We start from the raw sequence: 25,635 nt of genomic DNA, 5'->3' as shown, positions 1-25,635 counted from the left end.
ATAGTAGTGCAGTGTGTTCTCAATGGGCAAACATTAAAATAGATTGAGGACACAGTGTGTAGTGTAGTGTATAATAGAGTAGAACAGTATAGTAGTGCAGTGTGTTCTCAATGGGCAAACATTAAAATAGATTGAGGACACAGTGTGTAGTGTAGTGTATAATAGAGTAGAACAGTATAGTAGTGCAGTGTGTTCTCAATGGGCAAACATTAAAATAGATTGAGGACACAGTGTGTAGTGTAGTGTATAATAGAGTAGAACAGTATAGTAGTGCAGTGTGTTCTCAATGGGCAAACATTAAAATAGATTGAGGACACAGTGTGTAGTGTAGTGTATAATAGAGTAGAACAGTATAGTAGTGCAGTGTGTTCTCAATGGGCAAACATTAAAATAGATTGAGGACACAGTGTGTAGTGTAGTGTATAATAGAGTAGAACAGTATAGTAGTGCAGTGTGTTCTCAATGGGCAAACATTAAAATAGATTGAGGACACAGTGTGTAGTGTAGTGTATAATAGAGTAGAACAGTATAGTAGTGCAGTGTGTTCTCAATGGGCAAACATTAAAATAGATTGAGGACACAGTGTGTAGTGTAGTGTATAATAGAGTAGAACAGTATAGTAGTGCAGTGTGTTCTCAATGGGCAAACATTAAAATAGATTGAGGACACAGTGTGTAGTGTAGTGTATAATAGAGTAGAACAGTATAGTAGTGCAGTGTGTTCTCAATGGGCAAACATTAAAATAGATTGAGGACACAGTGTGTAGTGTAGTGTATAATAGAGTAGAACAGTATAGTAGTGCAGTGTGTTCTCAATGGGCAAACATTAAAATAGATTGAGGACACAGTGTGTAGTGTAGTGTATAATAGAGTAGAACAGTATAGTAGTGCAGTGTGTTCTCAATGGGCAAACATTAAAATAGATTGAGGACACAGTGTGTAGTGTAGTGTATAATAGAGTAGAACAGTATAGTAGTGCAGTGTGTTCTCAATGGGCAAACATTAAAATAGATTGAGGACACAGTGTGTAGTGTAGTGTATAATAGAGTAGAACAGTATAGTAGTGCAGTGTGTTCTCAATGGGCAAACATTAAAATAGATTGAGGACACAGTGTGTAGTGTAGTGTATAATAGAGTAGAACAGTATAGTAGTGCAGTGTGTTCTCAATGGGCAAACATTAAAATAGATTGAGGACACAGTGTGTAGTGTAGTGTATAATAGAGTAGAACAGTATAGTAGTGCAGTGTGTTCTCAATGGGCAAACATTAAAATAGATTGAGGACACAGTGTGTAGTGTAGTGTATAATAGAGTAGAACAGTATAGTAGTGCAGTGTGTTCTCAACGGGCAAACATTAAAATAGATTGAGGACACAGTGTGTAGTGTAGTGTATAATAGAGTAGAACAGTATAGTAGTGCAGTGTGTTCTCAACGGGCAAACATTAAAATAGATTGAGGACACAGTGTGTAGTGTAGTGTATAATAGAGTAGAACAGTATAGTAGTGCAGTGTGTTCTCAACGGGCAAACATTAAAATAGATTGAGGACACAGTGTGTAGTGTAGTGTATAATAGAGTAGAACAGTATAGTAGTGCAGTGTGTTCTCAACGGGCAAACATTAAAATAGATTGAGGACACAGTGTGTAGTGTAGTGTATAATAGAGTAGAACAGTATAGTAGTGCAGTGTGTTCTCAACGGGCAAACATTAAAATAGATTGAGGACACAGTGTGTAGTGTAGTGTATAATAGAGTAGAACAGTATAGTAGTGCAGTGTGTTCTCAACGGGCAAACATTAAAATAGATTGAGGACACAGTGTGTAGTGTAGTGTATAATAGAGTAGAACAGTATAGTAGTGCAGTGTGTTCTCAATGGGCAAACATTAAAATAGATTGAGGACACAGTGTGTAGTGTAGTGTATAATAGAGTAGAACAGTATAGTAGTGCAGTGTGTTCTCAATGGGCAAACATTAAAATAGATTGAGGACACAGTGTGTAGTGTAGTGTATAATAGAGTAGAACAGTATAGTAGTGCAGTGTGTTCTCAATGGGCAAACATTAAAATAGATTGAGGACACAGTGTGTAGTGTAGTGTATAATAGAGTAGAACAGTATAGTAGTGCAGTGTGTTCTCAATGGGCAAACATTAAAATAGATTGAGGACACAGTGTGTAGTGTAGTGTATAATAGAGTAGAACAGTATAGTAGTGCAGTGTGTTCTCAACGGGCAAACATTAAAATAGATTGAGGACACAGTGTGTAGTGTAGTGTATAATAGAGTAGAACAGTATAGTAGTGCAGTGTGTTCTCAATGGGCAAACATTAAAATAGATTGAGGACACAGTGTGTAGTGTAGTGTATAATAGAGTAGAACAGTATAGTAGTGCAGTGTGTTCTCAATGGGCAAACATTAAAATAGATTGAGGACACAGTGTGTAGTGTAGTGTATAATAGAGTAGAACAGTATAGTAGTGCAGTGTGTTCTCAATGGGCAAACATTAAAATAGATTGAGGACACAGTGTGTAGTGTAGTGTATAATAGAGTAGAACAGTATAGTAGTGCAGTGTGTTCTCAATGGGCAAACATTAAAATAGATTGAGGACACAGTGTGTAGTGTAGTGTATAATAGAGTAGAACAGTATAGTAGTGCAGTGTGTTCTCAATGGGCAAACATTAAAATAGATTGAGGACACAGTGTGTAGTGTAGTGTATAATAGAGTAGAACAGTATAGTAGTGCAGTGTGTTCTCAATGGGCAAACATTAAAATAGATTGAGGACACAGTGTGTAGTGTAGTGTATAATAGAGTAGAACAGTATAGTAGTGCAGTGTGTTCTCAATGGGCAAACATTAAAATAGATTGAGGACACAGTGTGTAGTGTAGTGTATAATAGAGTAGAACAGTATAGTAGTGCAGTGTGTTCTCAATGGGCAAACATTAAAATAGATTGAGGACACAGTGTGTAGTGTAGTGTATAATAGAGTAGAACAGTATAGTAGTGCAGTGTGTTCTCAACGGGCAAACATTAAAATAGATTGAGGACACAGTGTGTAGTGTAGTGTATAATAGAGTAGAACAGTATAGTAGTGCAGTATGTTCTCAACGGGCAAACATTAAAATAGATTGAGGACACAGTGTGTAGTGTAGTGTATAATAGAGTAGAACAGTATAGTAGTGCAGTGTGTTCTCAATGGGCAAACATTAAAATAGATTGAGGACACAGTGTGTAGTGTAGTGTATAATAGAGTAGAACAGTATAGTAGTGCAGTGTGTTCTCAACGGGCAAACATTAAAATAGATTGAGGACACAGTGTGTAGTGTAGTGTATAATAGAGTAGAACAGTATAGTAGTGCAGTGTGTTCTCAATGGGCAAACATTAAAATAGATTGAGGACACAGTGTGTAGTGTAGTGTATAATAGAGTAGAACAGTATAGTAGTGCAGTGTGTTCTCAATGGGCAAACATTAAAATAGATTGAGGACACAGTGTGTAGTGTAGTGTATAATAGAGTAGAACAGTATAGTAGTGCAGTGTGTTCTCAATGGGCAAACATTAAAATAGATTGAGGACACAGTGTGTAGTGTAGTGTATAATAGAGTAGAACAGTATAGTAGTGCAGTGTGTTCTCAATGGGCAAACATTAAAATAGATTGAGGACACAGTGTGTAGTGTAGTGTATAATAGAGTAGAACAGTATAGTAGTGCAGTGTGTTCTCAACGGGCAAACATTAAAATAGATTGAGGACACAGTGTGTAGTGTAGTGTATAATAGAGTAGAACAGTATAGTAGTGCAGTGTGTTCTCAATGGGCAAACATTAAAATAGATTGAGGACACAGTGTGTAGTGTAGTGTATAATAGAGTAGAACAGTATAGTAGTGCAGTGTGTTCTCAATGGGCAAACATTAAAATAGATTGAGGACACAGTGTGTAGTGTAGTGTATAATAGAGTAGAACAGTATAGTAGTGCAGTGTGTTCTCAATGGGCAAACATTAAAATAGATTGAGGACACAGTGTGTAGTGTAGTGTATAATAGAGTAGAACAGTATAGTAGTGCAGTGTGTTCTCAATGGGCAAACATTAAAATAGATTGAGGACACAGTGTGTAGTGTAGTGTATAATAGAGTAGAACAGTATAGTAGTGCAGTGTGTTCTCAATGGGCAAACATTAAAATAGATTGAGGACACAGTGTGTAGTGTAGTGTATAATAGAGTAGAACAGTATAGTAGTGCAGTGTGTTCTCAATGGGCAAACATTAAAATAGATTGAGGACACAGTGTGTAGTGTAGTGTATAATAGAGTAGAACAGTATAGTAGTGCAGTGTGTTCTCAATGGGCAAACATTAAAATAGATTGAGGACACAGTGTGTAGTGTAGTGTATAATAGAGTAGAACAGTATAGTAGTGCAGTGTGTTCTCAATGGGCAAACATTAAAATAGATTGAGGACACAGTGTGTAGTGTAGTGTATAATAGAGTAGAACAGTATAGTAGTGCAGTGTGTTCTCAATGGGCAAACATTAAAATAGATTGAGGACACAGTGTGTAGTGTAGTGTATAATAGAGTAGAACAGTATAGTAGTGCAGTGTGTTCTCAATGGGCAAACATTAAAATAGATTGAGGACACAGTGTGTAGTGTAGTGTATAATAGAGTAGAACAGTATAGTAGTGCAGTGTGTTCTCAATGGGCAAACATTAAAATAGATTGAGGACACAGTGTGTAGTGTAGTGTATAATAGAGTAGAACAGTATAGTAGTGCAGTGTGTTCTCAATGGGCAAACATTAAAATAGATTGAGGACACAGTGTGTAGTGTAGTGTATAATAGAGTAGAACAGTATAGTAGTGCAGTGTGTTCTCAATGGGCAAACATTAAAATAGATTGAGGACACAGTGTGTAGTGTAGTGTATAATAGAGTAGAACAGTATAGTAGTGCAGTGTGTTCTCAATGGGCAAACATTAAAATAGATTGAGGACACAGTGTGTAGTGTAGTGTATAATAGAGTAGAACAGTATAGTAGTGCAGTGTGTTCTCAATGGGCAAACATTAAAATAGATTGAGGACACAGTGTGTAGTGTAGTGTATAATAGAGTAGAACAGTATAGTAGTGCAGTGTGTTCTCAATGGGCAAACATTAAAATAGATTGAGGACACAGTGTGTAGTGTAGTGTATAATAGAGTAGAACAGTATAGTAGTGCAGTGTGTTCTCAATGGGCAAACATTAAAATAGATTGAGGACACAGTGTGTAGTGTAGTGTATAATAGAGTAGAACAGTATAGTAGTGCAGTGTGTTCTCAATGGGCAAACATTAAAATAGATTGAGGACACAGTGTGTAGTGTAGTGTATAATAGAGTAGAACAGTATAGTAGTGCAGTGTGTTCTCAATGGGCAAACATTAAAATAGATTGAGGACACTGTGTAGTGTAGTGTATAATAGAGTAGAACAGTAGAGTAGTGCAGTGTGTTCTCAATGGGCAAACATTAAAATAGATTGAGGACACAGTGTGTAGTGTAGTGTATAATAGAGTAGAACAGTATAGTAGTGCAGTGTGTTCTCAATGGGCAAACATTAAAATAGATTGAGGACACAGTGTGTAGTGTAGTGTATAATAGAGTAGAACAGTATAGTAGTGCAGTGTGTTCTCAATGGGCAAACATTAAAATAGATTGAGGACACAGTGTGTAGTGTAGTGTATAATAGAGTAGAACAGTATAGTAGTGCAGTGTGTTCTCAATGGGCAAACATTAAAATAGATTGAGGACACAGTGTGTAGTGTAGTGTATAATAGAGTAGAACAGTATAGTAGTGCAGTGTGTTCTCAATGGGCAAACATTAAAATAGATTGAGGACACAGTGTGTAGTGTAGTGTATAATAGAGTAGAACAGTATAGTAGTGCAGTGTGTTCTCAATGGGCAAACATTAAAATAGATTGAGGACACAGTGTGTAGTGTATAATAGAGTAGAACAGTATAGTAGTGCAGTGTGTTCTCAACGGGCAAACATTAAAATAGATTGAGGACACAGTGTGTAGTGTAGTGTATAATAGAGTAGAACAGTATAGTAGTGCAGTGTGTTCTCAATGGGCAAACATTAAAATAGATTGAGGACACAGTGTGTAGTGTAGTGTATAATAGAGTAGAACAGTATAGTAGTGCAGTGTGTTCTCAATGGGCAAACATTAAAATAGATTGAGGACACAGTGTGTAGTGTAGTGTATAATAGAGTAGAACAGTATAGTAGTGCAGTGTGTTCTCAATGGGCAAACATTAAAATAGATTGAGGACACAGTGTGTAGTGTAGTGTATAATAGAGTAGAACAGTATAGTAGTGCAGTGTGTTCTCAATGGGCAAACATTAAAATAGATTGAGGACACAGTGTGTAGTGTAGTGTATAATAGAGTAGAACAGTATAGTAGTGCAGTGTGTTCTCAATGGGCAAACATTAAAATAGATTGAGGACACAGTGTGTAGTGTAGTGTATAATAGAGTAGAACAGTATAGTAGTGCAGTGTGTTCTCAACGGGCAAACATTAAAATAGATTGAGGACACAGTGTGTAGTGTAGTGTATAATAGAGTAGAACAGTATAGTAGTGCAGTGTGTTCTCAATGGGCAAACATTAAAATAGATTGAGGACACAGTGTGTAGTGTAGTGTATAATAGAGTAGAACAGTATAGTAGTGCAGTGTGTTCTCAATGGGCAAACATTAAAATAGATTGAGGACACAGTGTGTAGTGTAGTGTATAATAGAGTAGAACAGTATAGTAGTGCAGTGTGTTCTCAATGGGCAAACATTAAAATAGATTGAGGACACAGTGTGTAGTGTAGTGTATAATAGAGTAGAACAGTATAGTAGTGCAGTGTGTTCTCAACGGGCAAACATTAAAATAGATTGAGGACACAGTGTGTAGTGTAGTGTATAATAGAGTAGAACAGTATAGTAGTGCAGTGTGTTCTCAACGGGCAAACATTAAAATAGATTGAGGACACAGTGTGTAGTGTAGTGTATAATAGAGTAGAACAGTATAGTAGTGCAGTGTGTTCTCAACGGGCAAACATTAAAATAGATTGAGGACACAGTGTGTAGTGTAGTGTATAATAGAGTAGAACAGTATAGTAGTGCAGTGTGTTCTCAATGGGCAAACATTAAAATAGATTGAGGACACAGTGTGTAGTGTAGTGTATAATAGAGTAGAACAGTATAGTAGTGCAGTGTGTTCTCAACGGGCAAACATTAAAATAGATTGAGGACACAGTGTGTAGTGTAGTGTATAATAGAGTAGAACAGTATAGTAGTGCAGTGTGTTCTCAACGGGCAAACATTAAAATAGATTGAGGACACAGTGTGTAGTGTAGTGTATAATAGAGTAGAACAGTATAGTAGTGCAGTGTGTTCTCAATGGGCAAACATTAAAATAGATTGAGGACACAGTGTGTAGTGTAGTGTATAATAGAGTAGAACAGTATAGTAGTGCAGTGTGTTCTCAATGGGCAAACATTAAAATAGATTGAGGACACAGTGTGTAGTGTAGTGTATAATAGAGTAGAACAGTATAGTAGTGCAGTGTGTTCTCAATGGGCAAACATTAAAATAGATTGAGGACACAGTGTGTAGTGTAGTGTATAATAGAGTAGAACAGTATAGTAGTGCAGTGTGTTCTCAATGGGCAAACATTAAAATAGATTGAGGACACAGTGTGTAGTGTAGTGTATAATAGAGTAGAACAGTATAGTAGTGCAGTGTGTTCTCAATGGGCAAACATTAAAATAGATTGAGGACACAGTGTGTAGTGTAGTGTATAATAGAGTAGAACAGTATAGTAGTGCAGTGTGTTCTCAATGGGCAAACATTAAAATAGATTGAGGACACAGTGTGTAGTGTAGTGTATAATAGAGTAGAACAGTATAGTAGTGCAGTGTGTTCTCAATGGGCAAACATTAAAATAGATTGAGGACACAGTGTGTAGTGTAGTGTATAATAGAGTAGAACAGTATAGTAGTGCAGTGTGTTCTCAATGGGCAAACATTAAAATAGATTGAGGACACAGTGTGTAGTGTAGTGTATAATAGAGTAGAACAGTATAGTAGTGCAGTGTGTTCTCAATGGGCAAACATTAAAATAGATTGAGGACACAGTGTGTAGTGTAGTGTATAATAGAGTAGAACAGTATAGTAGTGCAGTGTGTTCTCAATGGGCAAACATTAAAATAGATTGAGGACACAGTGTGTAGTGTAGTGTATAATAGAGTAGAACAGTATAGTAGTGCAGTGTGTTCTCAATGGGCAAACATTAAAATAGATTGAGGACACAGTGTGTAGTGTAGTGTATAATAGAGTAGAACAGTATAGTAGTGCAGTGTGTTCTCAATGGGCAAACATTAAAATAGATTGAGGACACAGTGTGTAGTGTAGTGTATAATAGAGTAGAACAGTATAGTAGTGCAGTGTGTTCTCAATGGGCAAACATTAAAATAGATTGAGGACACAGTGTGTAGTGTAGTGTATAATAGAGTAGAACAGTATAGTAGTGCAGTGTGTTCTCAACGGGCAAACATTAAAATAGATTGAGGACACAGTGTGTAGTGTAGTGTATAATAGAGTAGAACAGTATAGTAGTGCAGTGTGTTCTCAATGGGCAAACATTAAAATAGATTGAGGACACAGTGTGTAGTGTAGTGTATAATAGAGTAGAACAGTATAGTAGTGCAGTGTGTTCTCAACGGGCAAACATTAAAATAGATTGAGGACACAGTGTGTAGTGTAGTGTATAATAGAGTAGAACAGTATAGTAGTGCAGTGTGTTCTCAATGGGCAAACATTAAAATAGATTGAGGACACAGTGTGTAGTGTAGTGTATAATAGAGTAGAACAGTATAGTAGTGCAGTGTGTTCTCAACGGGCAAACATTAAAATAGATTGAGGACACAGTGTGTAGTGTAGTGTATAATAGAGTAGAACAGTATAGTAGTGCAGTGTGTTCTCAATGGGCAAACATTAAAATAGATTGAGGACACAGTGTGTAGTGTAGTGTATAATAGAGTAGAACAGTATAGTAGTGCAGTGTGTTCTCAATGGGCAAACATTAAAATAGATTGAGGACACAGTGTGTAGTGTAGTGTATAATAGAGTAGAACAGTATAGTAGTGCAGTGTGTTCTCAATGGGCAAACATTAAAATAGATTGAGGACACAGTGTGTAGTGTAGTGTATAATAGAGTAGAACAGTATAGTAGTGCAGTGTGTTCTCAATGGGCAAACATTAAAATAGATTGAGGACACAGTGTGTAGTGTAGTGTATAATAGAGTAGAACAGTATAGTAGTGCAGTGTGTTCTCAATGGGCAAACATTAAAATAGATTGAGGACACAGTGTGTAGTGTAGTGTATAATAGAGTAGAACAGTATAGTAGTGCAGTGTGTTCTCAATGGGCAAACATTAAAATAGATTGAGGACACAGTGTGTAGTGTAGTGTATAATAGAGTAGAACAGTATAGTAGTGCAGTGTGTTCTCAATGGGCAAACATTAAAATAGATTGAGGACACAGTGTGTAGTGTAGTGTATAATAGAGTAGAACAGTATAGTAGTGCAGTGTGTTCTCAATGGGCAAACATTAAAATAGATTGAGGACACAGTGTGTAGTGTAGTGTATAATAGAGTAGAACAGTATAGTAGTGCAGTGTGTTCTCAATGGGCAAACATTAAAATAGATTGAGGACACAGTGTGTAGTGTAGTGTATAATAGAGTAGAACAGTATAGTAGTGCAGTGTGTTCTCAATGGGCAAACATTAAAATAGATTGAGGACACAGTGTGTAGTGTAGTGTATAATAGAGTAGAACAGTATAGTAGTGCAGTGTGTTCTCAATGGGCAAACATTAAAATAGATTGAGGACACAGTGTGTAGTGTAGTGTATAATAGAGTAGAACAGTATAGTAGTGCAGTGTGTTCTCAATGGGCAAACATTAAAATAGATTGAGGACACAGTGTGTAGTGTAGTGTATAATAGAGTAGAACAGTATAGTAGTGCAGTGTGTTCTCAACGGGCAAACATTAAAATAGATTGAGGACACAGTGTGTAGTGTAGTGTATAATAGAGTAGAACAGTATAGTAGTGCAGTGTGTTCTCAAGGGCAAACATTAAAATAGATTGAGGACACAGTGTGTAGTGTAGTGTATAATAGAGTAGAACAGTATAGTAGTGCAGTGTGTTCTCAATGGGCAAACATTAAATAGATTGAGGACACAGTGTTGTAGTGTAGTGTATAATAGAGTAGAACAGTATAGTAGTGCAGTGTGTTCTCAACGGGCAAACATTAAAATAGATTGAGGACACAGTGTGTAGTGTAGTGTATAATAGAGTAGAACAGTATAGTAGTGCAGTGTGTTCTCAACGGGCAAACATTAAAATAGATTGAGGACACAGTGTGTAGTGTAGTGTATAATAGAGTAGAACAGTATAGTAGTGCAGTGTGTTCTCAATGGGCAAACATTAAAATAGATTGAGGACACAGTGTGTAGTGTAGTGTATAATAGAGTAGAACAGTATAGTAGTGCAGTGTGTTCTCAACGGGCAAACATTAAAATAGATTGAGGACACAGTGTGTAGTGTAGTGTATAATAGAGTAGAACAGTATAGTAGTGCAGTGTGTTCTCAACGGGCAAACATTAAAATAGATTGAGGACACAGTGTGTAGTGTAGTGTATAATAGAGTAGAACAGTATAGTAGTGCAGTGTGTTCTCAATGGGCAAACATTAAAATAGATTGAGGACACAGTGTGTAGTGTAGTGTATAATAGAGTAGAACAGTATAGTAGTGCAGTGTGTTCTCAATGGGCAAACATTAAAATAGATTGAGGACACAGTGTGTAGTGTAGTGTATAATAGAGTAGAACAGTATAGTAGTGCAGTGTGTTCTCAATGGGCAAACATTAAAATAGATTGAGGACACAGTGTGTAGTGTAGTGTATAATAGAGTAGAACAGTATAGTAGTGCAGTGTGTTCTCAATGGGCAAACATTAAAATAGATTGAGGACACAGTGTGTAGTGTAGTGTATAATAGAGTAGAACAGTATAGTAGTGCAGTGTGTTCTCAATGGGCAAACATTAAAATAGATTGAGGACACAGTGTGTAGTGTAGTGTATAATAGAGTAGAACAGTATAGTAGTGCAGTGTGTTCTCAATGGGCAAACATTAAATAGATTGAGGACACAGTGTGTAGTGTAGTGTATAATAGAGTAGAACAGTATAGTAGTGCAGTGTGTTCTCAATGGGCAAACATTAAAATAGATTGAGGACACAGTGTGTAGTGTAGTGTATAATAGAGTAGAACAGTATAGTAGTGCAGTGTGTTCTCAACGGGCAAACATTAAAATAGATTGAGGACACAGTGTGTAGTGTAGTGTATAATAGAGTAGAACAGTATAGTAGTGCAGTGTGTTCTCAATGGGCAAACATTAAAATAGATTGAGGACACAGTGTGTAGTGTAGTGTATAATAGAGTAGAACAGTATAGTAGTGCAGTGTGTTCTCAATGGGCAAACATTAAAATAGATTGAGGACACAGTGTGTAGTGTAGTGTATAATAGAGTAGAACAGTATAGTAGTGCAGTGTGTTCTCAATGGGCAAACATTAAAATAGATTGAGGACACAGTGTGTAGTGTAGTGTATAATAGAGTAGAACAGTATAGTAGTGCAGTGTGTTCTCAATGGGCAAACATTAAAATAGATTGAGGACACAGTGTGTAGTGTAGTGTATAATAGAGTAGAACAGTATAGTAGTGCAGTGTGTTCTCAATGGGCAAACATTAAAATAGATTGAGGACACAGTGTGTAGTGTAGTGTATAATAGAGTAGAACAGTATAGTAGTGCAGTGTGTTCTCAACGGGCAAACATTAAAATAGATTGAGGACACAGTGTGTAGTGTAGTGTATAATAGAGTAGAACAGTATAGTAGTGCAGTGTGTTCTCAATGGGCAAACATTAAAATAGATTGAGGACACAGTGTGTAGTGTAGTGTATAATAGAGTAGAACAGTATAGTAGTGCAGTGTGTTCTCAACGGGCAAACATTAAAATAGATTGAGGACACAGTGTGTAGTGTAGTGTATAATAGAGTAGAACAGTATAGTAGTGCAGTGTGTTCTCAATGGGCAAACATTAAAATAGATTGAGGACACAGTGTGTAGTGTAGTGTATAATAGAGTAGAACAGTATAGTAGTGCAGTGTGTTCTCAACGGGCAAACATTAAAATAGATTGAGGACACAGTGTGTAGTGTAGTGTATAATAGAGTAGAACAGTATAGTAGTGCAGTGTGTTCTCAATGGGCAAACATTAAAATAGATTGAGGACACAGTGTGTAGTGTAGTGTATAATAGAGTAGAACAGTATAGTAGTGCAGTGTGTTCTCAATGGGCAAACATTAAAATAGATTGAGGACACAGTGTGTAGTGTAGTGTATAATAGAGTAGAACAGTATAGTAGTGCAGTGTGTTCTCAATGGGCAAACATTAAAATAGATTGAGGACACAGTGTGTAGTGTAGTGTATAATAGAGTAGAACAGTATAGTAGTGCAGTGTGTTCTCAATGGGCAAACATTAAAATAGATTGAGGACACAGTGTGTAGTGTAGTGTATAATAGAGTAGAACAGTATAGTAGTGCAGTGTGTTCTCAATGGGCAAACATTAAAATAGATTGAGGACACAGTGTGTAGTGTAGTGTATAATAGAGTAGAACAGTATAGTAGTGCAGTGTGTTCTCAATGGGCAAACATTAAAATAGATTGAGGACACAGTGTGTAGTGTAGTGTATAATAGAGTAGAACAGTACAGTAGTGCAGTGTGTTCTCAATGGGCAAACATTAAAATAGATTGAGGACACAGTATAGTAGTGCAGTGTATAATAGAGTAGAACAGTATAGTAGTGCAGTGTATAATAGAGTAGAACAGTATAGTAGTGCAGTGTGTTCTCAACGGGCAAACGAGAAAAGTACTTCCCAGTTTCATTCCTTTTCAAAACAGATTCTCTTCATAGAAATTGGCCTCGTCTATCAGTGGGACAAGGTGAGTGGCGTGGAGACAACTGTAACTGTACCAAGCTGTGTCAGCTCAGACACGGATGGGAATGGTCAGGGCCAGTAGGGCAGCAGGGCAGGGAAGCAGGGCAGGGTAGCGGGGCAGGGTAGCGGGGCAGGGTAGCGGGGCAGGGTAGCGGGGCAGGGTAGCGGGGCAGGGTAGCGGGGCAGGGTAGCAGGGCAGGGTAGCGGGGCAGGGTAGCAGGGCAGGGAAGCGGGGCAGGGTAGCAGGGCAGGGAAGCAGGGCAGGGTAGCGGGGCAGGGTAGCGGGGCAGGGTAGCGGGGCAGGGTAGCAGGGCAGGGTAGCAGGGCAGGGTAGCAGGGCAGGGTAGCAGGGCAGGGTAGCGGGGCAGGGTAGCAGGGCAGGGAAGCAGGGCAGGGTAGCGGGGCAGGGTAGCAGGGCGTGACAGCAGGGCAGGGTAGCAGGGCAGGGTAGCAGGGCGTGACAGCAGGGCAGGGCAGCAGGGCAGGGAAGCAGGGCAGGGTAGCGGGGCAGGGTAGCGGGGCAGGGTAGGAGGGCAGGGTAGGAGGGCAGGGTAGCAGGGCGTGACAGCAGGGCAGGGCAGCAGGGCAGGGAAGCAGGGCAGGGTAGCGGGGCAGGGTAGCGGGACAGGGTAGGAGGGCATGACAGCAGGGCAGGGTAGCAGGGCGTGACAGCAGGGCAGGGTAGCAGGGCGTGACAGCAGGGCAGGGTAGAAGGGTAGAAGGGTAGCAGTGTAGGAGGGCAGGGTAGAAGGGCAGGGTAGAAGGGCAGGGTAGCAGGGCAGGGTAGAGGGCAGGGTAGCAGGGCAGGGTAGGAGGCCAGGGCGTGACAGCAGGGCGTGACAGCAGGGCAGGGTAGCAGGGCAGGGTAGCAGGGCGTGACAGCATGGCAGGGTAGAAGGGCAGGGTAGCAGGGCAGGGTAGAAGGGCAGGGTTAGAAGGGCAGGGTAGAAGGGCAGGGTAGCAGGGCGTGACAGCAGGGCGTGACAGCAGGGTAGCAGGGTAGAAGGTCGTGACAGCAGGGCAGGGTAGCAGAGCAGGGTAGAAGGACGTGACAGCAGGGCAGGGTAGCAGGGCAGGGTAGCATGGCAGGGTAGAAGGTCGTGACAGCAGGGCACGGTAGCAGGGCAGGGTAGGAGGGCAGCAGGGCAGGGAAGCAGGGCAGGGTAGAGGGGCAGGGTAGAGGGGCGTGACAGCAGGGCAGCAGGGCGTGACAGCAGGGCAGGGTAGAATGGCAGGGTAGCAGGGCAGGGTAGAAGGGCAGGGTAGCAGGGCGTGACAGCAGGGCGTGACAGCAGGGCAGGGTAGCAGACAGGGTAGCAGGGCGTGACAGCAGGACAGGGTAGCAGGGCAGGGTAGAAGGACGTGACAGCAGGGCAGTGTAGCAGGGCGTGACAGCAGGGCAGGGTAGCAGGTCAGGGTAGCAGGGCGTGACAGCAGGGCAGGGTAGCAGGGCAGGGTAGCAGGGCGTGACAGCAGGGCGTGACAGCAGGGCGTGACAGCAGGGCAGGGTAGGAGGGCAGGGTAGTATGGTAGGGCAGGGTAGAAGGGCAGGGAAGAAGGGCAGGGTAGCATGGCGTGACAGCAGGGAAGGGTAGAAGGGCGTGACAGCAGGGTAGCAGGGCGTGACAGCAGGGCAGGGTAGCAGGGCGTGACAGCAGGGCAGGGTAGTATGGTATCTTACCTGTTCCACAGTGAGGGGTGAACAGATCTCCTCTCCTCTCAGGATCATGGACCTCTGGGTCAGAACCTCAGACAGCTGGAACGAGTCCAGGCCCAACAGATCACTGACGTTACTGACCACTGGAGAGAGAGACACAGATGTGTTACTGACCACTGGAGAGAGAGAGAGACACAGATGTGTTACTGACCACTAGAGACAGACAGTGACCGCTAGAGACAGACAGTGACCGCTAGAGACAGCCAGTGACCGCTAGAGACAGCCAGTGACCGCTAGAGACAGTCAGTGACCGCTAGAGACAGTCAGTGACCGCTAGAGACAGACAGTGACCGCTAGAGACAGACAGTGACCGCTAGAGACAGTCAGTGACCGCTAGAGACAGACAGATGTTACGGACCACTAGAGACAGACAGTGACCGCTAGAGACAGACAGTGACCGCTAGAGACAGACAGTGACCGCTAGAGACAGTCAGTGACCGCTATAGACAGACAGATGTTACTGACCACTAGAGACAGACAGTGACCGCTAGAGACAGACAGATGTTACTGACCGCTAGAGACAGTCAGTGACCGCTAGAGACAGTCAGTGACCGCTAGAGACAGACAGTGACCGCTAGAGACAGACAGTGACCGCTAGAGACAGTCAGTGACCGCTAGAGACAGTCAGTGACCGCTAGAGACAGTCAGTGACCGCTAGAGACAGTCAGTGACCGCTAGAGACAGACAGATGTTACTGACCACTAGAGACAGACAGTGACCGCTAGAGACAGTCAGTGACCGCTAGAGACAGCCAGTGACCGCTAGAGACAGCCAGTGACCGCTAGAGACAGCCAGTGACCGCTAGAGACAGTCAGTGACCGCTAGAGACAGACAGTGACCGCTAGAGACAGACAGATGTTACTGACCGCTAGAGACAGACAGTGACCGCTAGAGACAGACAGATGTTACTGACCGCTAGAGACAGACAGTGACCGCTAGAGACATCCAGTGACCGCTAGAGACAGCCAGTGACCGCTAGAGACAGCCAGTGACCGCTAGAGACAGACAGTGACCGCTAGAGACAGTCAGTGACCGCTAGAGACAGTCAGTGACCGCTAGAGACAGTCAGTGACCGCTAGAGACAGTCAGTGACCGCTAGAGACAGTCAGTGACCGCTAGAGACAGTCAGTGACCGCTAGAGACAGACAGATGTTACTGACCGCTAGAGACAGACAGTGACCGCTAGAGACAGTGACCGCTAGAGACAGTCAGTGACCGCTAGAGACAGTCAGTGACCGCTAGAGACAGACAGTGACCATTAGAGACAGACAGTGACCACTAGAGACAGACAGTGACCACTAGAGACAGACAGTGACCACTAGAGACAGTCAGATGTTACTGACCACTAGAGACAGTCAGATATTACTGACCACTAGAGACAGTCAGATATTACTGACCGCTAGAGACAGACAGTGACCGCTAGAGAGTGAGTGACCGAGCAGTTTGGACAGAATAATTAAGGAACGAGGTGGAGCTTATTGCTGTGTGCAATAAGGCGTTGAGGTTTATTCTTATTCCTGGTATTAACACCACACACTGTTACTAGATCCAACATTATCACGTGTGGATTTGTTCCTGGTGGTGCTCTGGAAATGGGGTCAGACGAGAGATCCAGGTAACAAAGGAATTCTAAGAGCATGTTACTGCGTGTTGTTCAGCGTTCTCTCGCCACTGAAGCAACGCTTCCTCGGGAGGGCCGGGGTGAGGATGAAGGTGGCAGAACCATCCTCCCTGTCAAGATCTGCAGAGAACATGTGGAAGAGGCTCTCTACTCACCTCCTTTAGAGGTGATCTGTGCTCCTCCAGCCGTCATGAACTCTATGTTCCCCATCAGGAGAACAGCAGACAGCAGCTTGAAAACATCAAGTATCTCCTCCTCGCTGAACTGCATCACCTTCAGAGCCTCCTGGTGGCAGCAGAGACAGAGACTGGTTAAGAGACCTACTGAACACAGACTGGTTGAGAGACCTACTGAACACAGACTGGTTGAGAGACCTACTGAACACAGACTGGTTGAGAGACCTACTAAACACAGACTGGATGAGAGACCTGCTGAACACAGACTGGATGAGAGACCTGCTGAACACAGACTGGTTGAGAGACCTACTGAACAGAGAGACCTACTGAACACAGAGAGACCTACTGAACACAGAGAGACCTTCTGAACACAGAGAGACCTTCTGAACACAGAGAGACCTTCTGAACACAGAGAGACCTTCTGAACACAGAGAGACCTTCTGAACACAGAGAGACCTACTGAACACAGAGAGACCTACTGAACACAGACTGGATGAGAGACCTACTGAACACAGACTGGTTGAGAGACCTACTGAACACAGAGAGACCTACTGAACACAGACTGGTTGAGAGACCTACTGAACACAGAGAGACCTACTGAACACAGACTGGTTGAGAGACCTGAATGAAACAGATCACATGGACAGATGGGACCTGATCCCAGATCACAATGAAACAGACCACATGGACAGATGGGACCTGATCCCAGATCATAATGAAACAGACCACATGGACAGATGGGACCTGATCCTAGATCATAATGAAACAGACCACATGGACAGATGGGACCTGATCCTAGATCAGCACTCCTACTCTGAGAGGTTTGTTGAAAACAGGCCCATATGTTTACATGTTTGCTGGTCTCATAGACCGTGTCTATAAAGGCTGGGCCTGTAGTTTTTAATAATGGTTATGGCGCCCTCTGGTGGCAGTATGATAAGGTACAGCATGTAGCCCTGACCATACAGACCAGTCAATCTCACCATAACACTGTCATATAGCTTCAGGTCATCTAGACTCCTGTCATTCAGACTGCCTCTACAACCCACAGAGCTACAACCCACAGAGCTACAACCCACAGAGCTACAACCCACAGAGCTATAACATATAGAGCTACAACCCACAGAGCTATAACATAGAGAGCTACAACCCACAGAGCTATAACATATAGAGCTACAACATATAGAGCTACAACCCACAGAGCTATAACATAGAGAGCTACAACCCACAGAGCTACAACCCACAGAGCTACAACCCACAGAGCTACAACATATAGAGCTACAACATATAGAGCTACAACATATAGAGCTACAACCCACAGAGCTACAACCCACAGAGCTACAACCCACAGAGCTATAACATATAGAGCTACAACCCACAGAGCTACAACCCACAGAGCTACAACCCACAGAGCTACAACCCACAGAGCTACAACATATAGAGCTACAACCCACAGAGCTACAACCCACAGAGCTACAACCCACAGAGCTACAACCCACAGAGCTACAACCCACAGAGCTACAGAGCTACAACCCACAGAGCTACAACCCACAGAGCTACAACCCATAGAGCTTCAACCCACAGAGCTACAACATAGAGCTACAACCCACAGAGCTACAACCCATAGAGCTTCAACCCACAGAGCTACAACATAGAGCTACAACCCACAGAGCTACAACCCACAGAGCTACAACCCACAGAGCTACAACCCATAGAGCTACAACCCATAGAGCTACAACCCATAGAGCTATAACAAATAGACCAGTCAATCTCACCATAACACTGTCATATAGCTTCAGGTCATCTAGACTCCTGTCCTTCACACAGCCAGACTGACTCAGGTAGTGGTACGACTCTGGGCCCTCTGTCAGGAAGTACAGCTCTGGAACACAGACACAAAATAACTTTAGACAGCTGAAGCAAGCACACAGACAGCTGAAGCAAGCAAGCAGACAGCTGAAGCAAGCACGCACACAGCTGAAGCAAGCACACACATTTTTCTTCAGGAAATGTACCTTTTCCAGACACACAAAGGATGCGTTTACACAGGCAGCCCAACTATTGGAAAAAGATCACAATCGGACTGCCTGTGTAAATGAAGCTCAGTCAAAGCTCATTTTTTTTTGTCCTGGCGCCCCAATGATGGAACAAGCTTTCCCTCTAACGTTAGGATTGTGGAGTCCCTGCCCATGTTTCTAAAAAAACTTCTGAAATCCTCTTCGAAAGAGCATCTTAAATAAACCCCTCCAAAACTAAAAGACATCTGGCCACCAAGCATCCAAGACACAATGATATTACCAACATGTTTAAAGCAGACCACCATAGTCCCTGTGCCCAAGAACACTAAGGTAACCTGCCTAAATGACTACCGACCCGTAGCACTCACATCTGTAGGTATGAAGTGCTTTGAAAGGCTGGTCATGGCTCACATTAAACACCATTATCCCAGAAACCCTAGACCCACTCCAATTTGCATACCGCCCCAACAGATCCACAGATGATGCAATCTCTATTGCACTCCACACTGCCCTTTCCCACCTGGACAAAAGGAACACCTATGTGAAAATGCTAGTCATTGACTACAGCTCAGCGTTCAACACCATAGTGCCCTCAAAGCTCATCACTAAGCTAAGGACCCTGGGACTAAACACCTCCCTCTGCAACTGGATCCTGGACTTCCTGACGGGCCGCCCCCAGGTGGTAAGGGTATGTAGCAACACATCTGCAACACTGATCCTCAACACTGGAGCCCTCAGGGGTGCGTGCTCAGTCCCCTCCTGTACTCCCTGTTCACTCATAACTGCATGGCCAGGCACGACTCCAACACCACCATTAAGTTTGCCGACGACACAACAGTGGTAGGCCTGATCACCGACAACGACGAGACAGCCTATAGGGAGGAGATCAGAGACCTGGCAGTGTGGTGCCAGGACAACAACCTCTCCCTCAACGTGGCCAAGACTAAGGAGATGATTGTGGACTACAGGAAAAGGAGGACTGAGCACGCCCCCATTCTCATCGACGGGGCTGTAGTGGAGCAGGTTGAGAGCTTCAAGTTCCTTGGTGTCCACATCACCAACAAACTATCATGGTCCAAGCACACCAAGACAGTCGTGAAGAGGGCACGACAAAACCTATTCCCCCTCAGGAGACTGAAAAGATTTGGCATGGGTCCTCAGATCCTCAAAAGGTTCTACAGCTGCAACATCGAGAGCATCCTGACAGGTTGCATCACTTATCAAACTGAAGAAACAAACCCCGGTTTAGACACACAAAACATAAATAAAAAACAGGCAAATTAGTTATTGTTCAGTATGTTAATTATTAATTAATTCTGACATTCATATTACATGTTACTGAACTGGTTAAAAACGTACATCTTTAAAAACACAAACTATTGACAAGTAATTGATGATTAACAAATTCTAATGATTGTTGTTCTATTTTAAAAACTGGTGTGTGTTCCTGTTAACATTATTGGACTGGTGTGTGTTCCTGTTAACATTATTGGACTGGTGTGTGTTCCTGTTCAATAATATTATAGGACTGGTGTGTGTTCCTGTTAACATTATAGGACTGGTGTGTGTTCCTGTTAACATTATTGGACTGGTGTGTGTTCCTGTTCAATAATATTATAGGACTGGTGTGTGTTCCTGTTAACATTATTGGACTGGTGTGTGTTCCTGTTAACATTATTGGACTGGTGTGTGTTCCTGTTCAATAATATTATAGGACTGGTGTGTGTTCCTGTTAACATTATAGGACTGGTGTGTGTTCCTGTTAACATTATTGGACTGGTGTGTGTTCCTGTTAACATTATTGGACTGGTGTGTGTTCCTGTTCAATAATATTATAGGACTGGTGTGTGTTCCTGTTAACATTATTGGACTGGTGTGTGTTCCTGTTAACATTATTGGACTGGTGTGTGTTCCTGTTAACATTATTGGACTGGTGTGTGTTCCTGTTAACATTATTGGACTGGTGTGTGTTCCTGTTAACATTATAGGACTGGTGTGTGTTCCTGTTAACATTATAGGACTGGTGTGTGTTCCTGTTCACATTATTGGACTGGTGTGTGTTCCTGTTCACATTATTGGACTGGTGTGTGTTCCTGTTAACATTATAGGACTGGTGTGTGTTCCTGTTAACATTATAGGACTGGTGTGTGTTCCTGTTAACATTATGGGACTGGTGTGTGTTCCTGTTCACATTATGGGACTGGTGTGTGTTCCTGTTCACATTATGGGACTGGTGTGTGTTCCTGTTCACATTATGGGACTGGTGTGTGTTCCTGTTAACATTATGGGACTGGTGTGTGTTCCTGTTAACATTATGGGACTGGTGTGTGTTCCTGTTAACATTATTGGACTGGTGTGTGTTCCTGTTCACATTATAGGACTGGTGTGTGTTCCTGTTAACATTATAGGACTGGTGTGTGTTGCTGTTCATTAACATTATAGGACTGGTGTGTGTTCCTGTTAACATTAACATTATAGGACTGGTGTGTGTTCCTGTTCCTTAACATTATAGGACTGGTGTGTGTTCCTGTTAACATTATGGGACTGGTGTGTGTTCCTGTTCATTAACATTATAGGACTGGTGTGTGTTCCTGTTAACATTATAGGACTGGTGTGTGTTCCTGTTCATTAACATTATAGGACTGGTGTGTGTTCCTGTTAACATTATAGGAGTGGTGTGTGTTCCTGTTAACATTATTGGACTGGTGTGTGTTCCTGTTAACATTAATGGACTGGTGTGTGTTCCTGTTAACATTATTGGACTGGTGTGTGTTCCTGTTAACATTAATGGACTGGTGTGTGTTCCTGTTAACATTATAGGACTGGTGTGTGTTCCTGTTCATTAACATTATAGGACTGGTGTGTGTTCCTGTTAACATTATTGGACTGGTGTGTGTTCCTGTTAACATTATAGGAGCGAGCAGTCGCACTTCGCTTCGCTCCACAGGTAATATTACACTTCTTTACATTACAACGGTTTGGTTTGTTTGATCTGAACAATTTTTCTTAGCTATCAAAGATAATTGTGTAGTTTAGAGTAATTAGAGTAATTATCGAGGCCAGCTATTTTTTTCGTCCTCCTAACGTAGTCAACACTGCTAGCTAGTCAACACTGCTGGCTGCTAGCTGCTAGCTAGTCAACACTGCTAGCTAGTCAACACTGCTAGCTAGTCAACACTGCTGGCTGCTAGCTGCTAGCTAGTCAACACCGCTAGCTAGCCAACCGCTACCGACTAGCAGCGCTGTAGAAACTATTACATTACAACGGAACGATTTGACTAGTGCAGTGTTGGCTAGCTAGCTACATAGCTGTCTTTGTCATAGCTTGATAATTGTGTAGTTTAGTAATAGCTAGGTTAGCTAGCCAGCTATTGCCGTCCCCCGCAACGCCATTGTTCCATACCCAGCCAACTATTACCGACGAGCAGCATTGTAGAAACTAAATACGTTACAAAGGAACGTCTTGATTAGTGTTATGTTATGTTAGCTAGTTTCAAAGTTGCTTTTGTATAATAGCCAACCTCTACCGACTAGCAGCACTGTAGAAACTATTACATTACAACGGAACGACTTGATTAGTGTAGTGTTGTGTTAGTTAGCTAGCATTTTTCGTCATTTTAGTCAATAAGATTTTCGCAACGTAAGCTTAACTCTCTGAACATTCGAGACGTGTAGTCCACTTGTCATTCCAATCTCCTTTGCATTAGCGTAGCCTCTTCTGTAGCTTGTCAACTATGTGTCTGTCTATCCCTGTTCTCTCCCCTCTGCACAGGCCATACAAACGCTTCACACCACGTGGCCGCTGCCGCTCTAACCTGGTGGTCCCAGCGCGTACGACCCACGTGGAGTTCCAGGTCTCCGGCAGCCTCTGGAACTGCCGGTCTGCGGCCAACAAGGCTGAGTTCATCTCAGCCTATGCTACCCTCCAGTCCCTAGACTTCCTGGCGCTGACGGAAACATGGATTACCACAGATAACACTGCTACTCCTACTGCTCTCTCCTCGTCTGCCTACGTGTTCTCGCATACCCCTAGAGCATCGAGCCAGCGGGGTGGTGGCACTGGAATCCTCATCTCTCCCAAGTGGACATTCTCTCTTTCTCCCCTGACCCATCTGTCTATCTCCTCATTTGAATTCCATGCTGTCACAGTTACCAGCCCTTTCAAGCTTAACATCCTCATCATTTATCGCCCTCCAGGTTCCCTTGGAGAGTTCATCAATGAGCTTGATGCCTTGATAAGTTCCTTCCCTGAGGATGGCTCACCTCTCACAGTTCTGGGTGACTTTAACCTCCCCACGTCTACCTTTGACTCATTCCTCTCTGCCTCCTTCTTTCCACTCCTCTCCTCCTTTGACCTCACCCTCTCACCTTCCCCCCCTACTCACAAGGCAGGCAATACGCTTGACCTCATCTTTACTAGATGCTGTTCTTCCACTAATCTCATTGCAACTCCCCTCCAAGTCTCCGACCACTACCTTGTATCCTTTTCCCTCTCGCTCTCATCCAACACTTCTCACTCTGCCCCTACTCGGATGGTATTGCGCCGTCCCAACCTTCGCTCTCTCTCCCCCGCTACTCTCTCCTCTTCCATCCTATCATCTCTTCCCTCTGCTCAAACCTTCTCCAACCTATCTCCTGATTCTGCCTCCTCAACCATCCTCTCCTCCCTTTCTGCATCCTTCGATTTTCTCTGTCCCCTATCCTCCAGGCCGGCTCGGTCCTCCACTCCTGCGCCGTGGCTCGACGACTCACTGCGAGCTCACAGAACAGGGCTCCGGGCAGCCGAGCGGAAATGGAGGAAAACTCGCCTCCCTGCGGACCTGGCATCCTTTCACGCCCTCCTCTCTACATTTTCCTCTTCTGTCTCTGCTGCTAAAGCCACTTTCTACCACTCTAAATTCCAAGCATCTGCCTCTAACCCTAGGAAGCTCTTTGCTACCTTCTCCTCCCTCCTGAATCCTCCTCCCCCTCCCCCCCCTCCTCCTCTCTCTCTGCGGATGACTTCGTCAACCATTTTGAAAAGAAGGCTGATGACATCCGATCCTCGTTTGCTAAGCCAAACGACACCGCTGGTCCTGCTCACACTGCCCTTCCCTGTGCTTTGACCTCTTTCTCCCCTCTCTCTCCAGATGAAATCTCGCGTCTCGTGACGGCCGGCCGCCCAACAACCTGCCCACTTGACCCTATCCCCTCCTCTCTTCTCCAGACCATTTCCGGAGACCTTCTCCCCTACCTCACCTCGCTCATCAACTCATCCTTGACCGCTGGCTACGTCCCTTCCGTCTTCAAGAGAGCGAGAGTTGCACCCCTTCTGAAAAAACCTACACTCGATCCCTCCGATATCAACAACTACAGACCAGTATCCCTTCTTTCTTTTCTCTCCAAAACTCTTGAACGTGCCGTCCTTGGCCAGCTCTCCTGCTATCTCTCTCAGAATGACCTTCTTGATCCTAATCAGTCAGGTTTCAAGACTGGGCATTCAACTGAGACTGCTCTTCTCTGTGTCACGGAGGCTCTCCGCACTGCTAAAGCTAACTCTCTCTCCTCTGCTCTCATCCTTCTAGACCTATCTGCTGCCTTTGATACTGTGAACCATCAGATCCTCCTCTCCACCCTCTCCGAGCTGGGCATCTCCGGCGCAGCCCACGCTTGGATTGCGTCCTACCTGACAGGTCGCTCCTACCGGGTGGCGTGGCGAGAATCTGTCTCCGCACCACGTGCTCTCACCACTGGTGTCCCCCAGGGCTCTGTTCTAGGCCCTCTCCTATTCTCACTATACACCAAGTCACTTGGCTCGGTCATATCCTCACATGGTCTCTCCTATCATTGCTACGCAGACGACACACAATTGATCTTCTCCTTTCCCCCTTCTGATAACCAGGTGGCGAATCGCATCTCTGCATGTCTGGCAGACATATCAGTGTGGATGACGGCTCACCACCTCAAGCTGAACCTCGGCAAGACGGAGCTGCTCCTCCTCCCAGGGAAGGACTGCCCGTTCCATGATCTCGCCATCACGGTTGACAACTCCCTTGTGTCCTCCTCCCAGAGTGCTAAGAACCTTGGCGTGATCCTGGACAACACCCTGTCGTTCTCCACTAACATCAAGGCGGTGACCCGATCCTGTAGGTTCATGCTCTACAACATTCGCAGAGTACGACCCTGCCTCACACAGGAAGCGGCGCAGGTCCTAGTCCAGGCACTTGTCATCTCCAGTCTGGATTACTGCAACTCGCTGTTGGCTGGGCTCCCTGCCTGTGCCATTAAACCCCTACAACTCATCCAGAACGCCGCAGCCCGTCTGGTGTTCAACCTTCCCAAGTTCTCTCACGTCACCCCGCTCCTCCGCTCTCTCCACTGGCTTCCAGTTGAAGCTCGCATCCGCTACAAGTCCATGGTGCTTGCCTACGGAGCTGTGAGGGGAACGGCACCTCCGTACCTTCAGGCTCTGATCAGGCCCTACACCCAAACAAGGGCACTGCGTTCATCCACCTCTGGCCTGCTCGCCTCCCTACCTCTGAGGAAGCACAGCTCCTGCTCAGCCCAGTCAAAACTGTTCGCTGCTCTGGCACCCCAATGGTGGAACAAGCTCCCTCACGACGCCAGGACAGCGGAGTCAATCACCACCTTCCGGAGACCCCACCTCTTTAAGGAATACCTGGGATAGGATAAAGTAATCCTTCTACCCCCCCCCCCCCCAAAAGATTTAGATGCCCTATTGTAAAGTGGTCGTTCCACTGGATATCTTAAGGTGAATGCACCAATTTGTAAGTCGCTCTGGATAAGAGCGTCTGCTAAATGACTTAAATGTAAATGTAGGACTGGTGTGTGTTCCTGTTCACATTATAGGACTGGTGTGTGTTCCTGTTAACATTATGGGACTGGTGTGTGTTCCTGTTCATTAACATTATAGGACTGGTGTGTGTTCCTGTTAACATTATAGGACTGGTGTGTGTTCCTGTTCATTAACATTATAGGACTGGTGTGTGTTCCTGTTAACATTACAGGACTGGTGTGTGTTCCTGTTCATTAA

The 25,635-nt window shown here is 43.7% G+C and overlaps 1 protein-coding gene across 1 annotated transcript in view; it reads right to left on the bottom strand.

The window, feature by feature from the left end:
- Window positions 1-25,635, bottom strand: part of myo10l3 (myosin X, like 3) — a 159,101-nt gene that overhangs the window by 85,680 nt on the left and 47,786 nt on the right. The window contains exons 8-10 of the mRNA XM_029702003.1: window positions 18,360-18,466; window positions 16,564-16,693; window positions 14,752-14,870 (exon numbers count right to left, since the gene is read on the bottom strand). Coding sequence (XP_029557863.1) covers window positions 14,752-14,870; window positions 16,564-16,693; window positions 18,360-18,466 — 356 coding nt within the window. The remainder of the gene's footprint in view (window positions 1-14,751; window positions 14,871-16,563; window positions 16,694-18,359; window positions 18,467-25,635) is intronic.

Source organism: Salmo trutta, chromosome 20 (genome assembly GCF_901001165.1).
Source record: "Salmo trutta chromosome 20, fSalTru1.1, whole genome shotgun sequence".
NCBI classification, from domain to species: Eukaryota; Metazoa; Chordata; class Actinopteri; order Salmoniformes; family Salmonidae; genus Salmo; species Salmo trutta.
The sequence above is the reverse complement of the archived record's forward strand: the minus strand, read 5'-3'. Positions and strand labels throughout refer to the sequence as shown.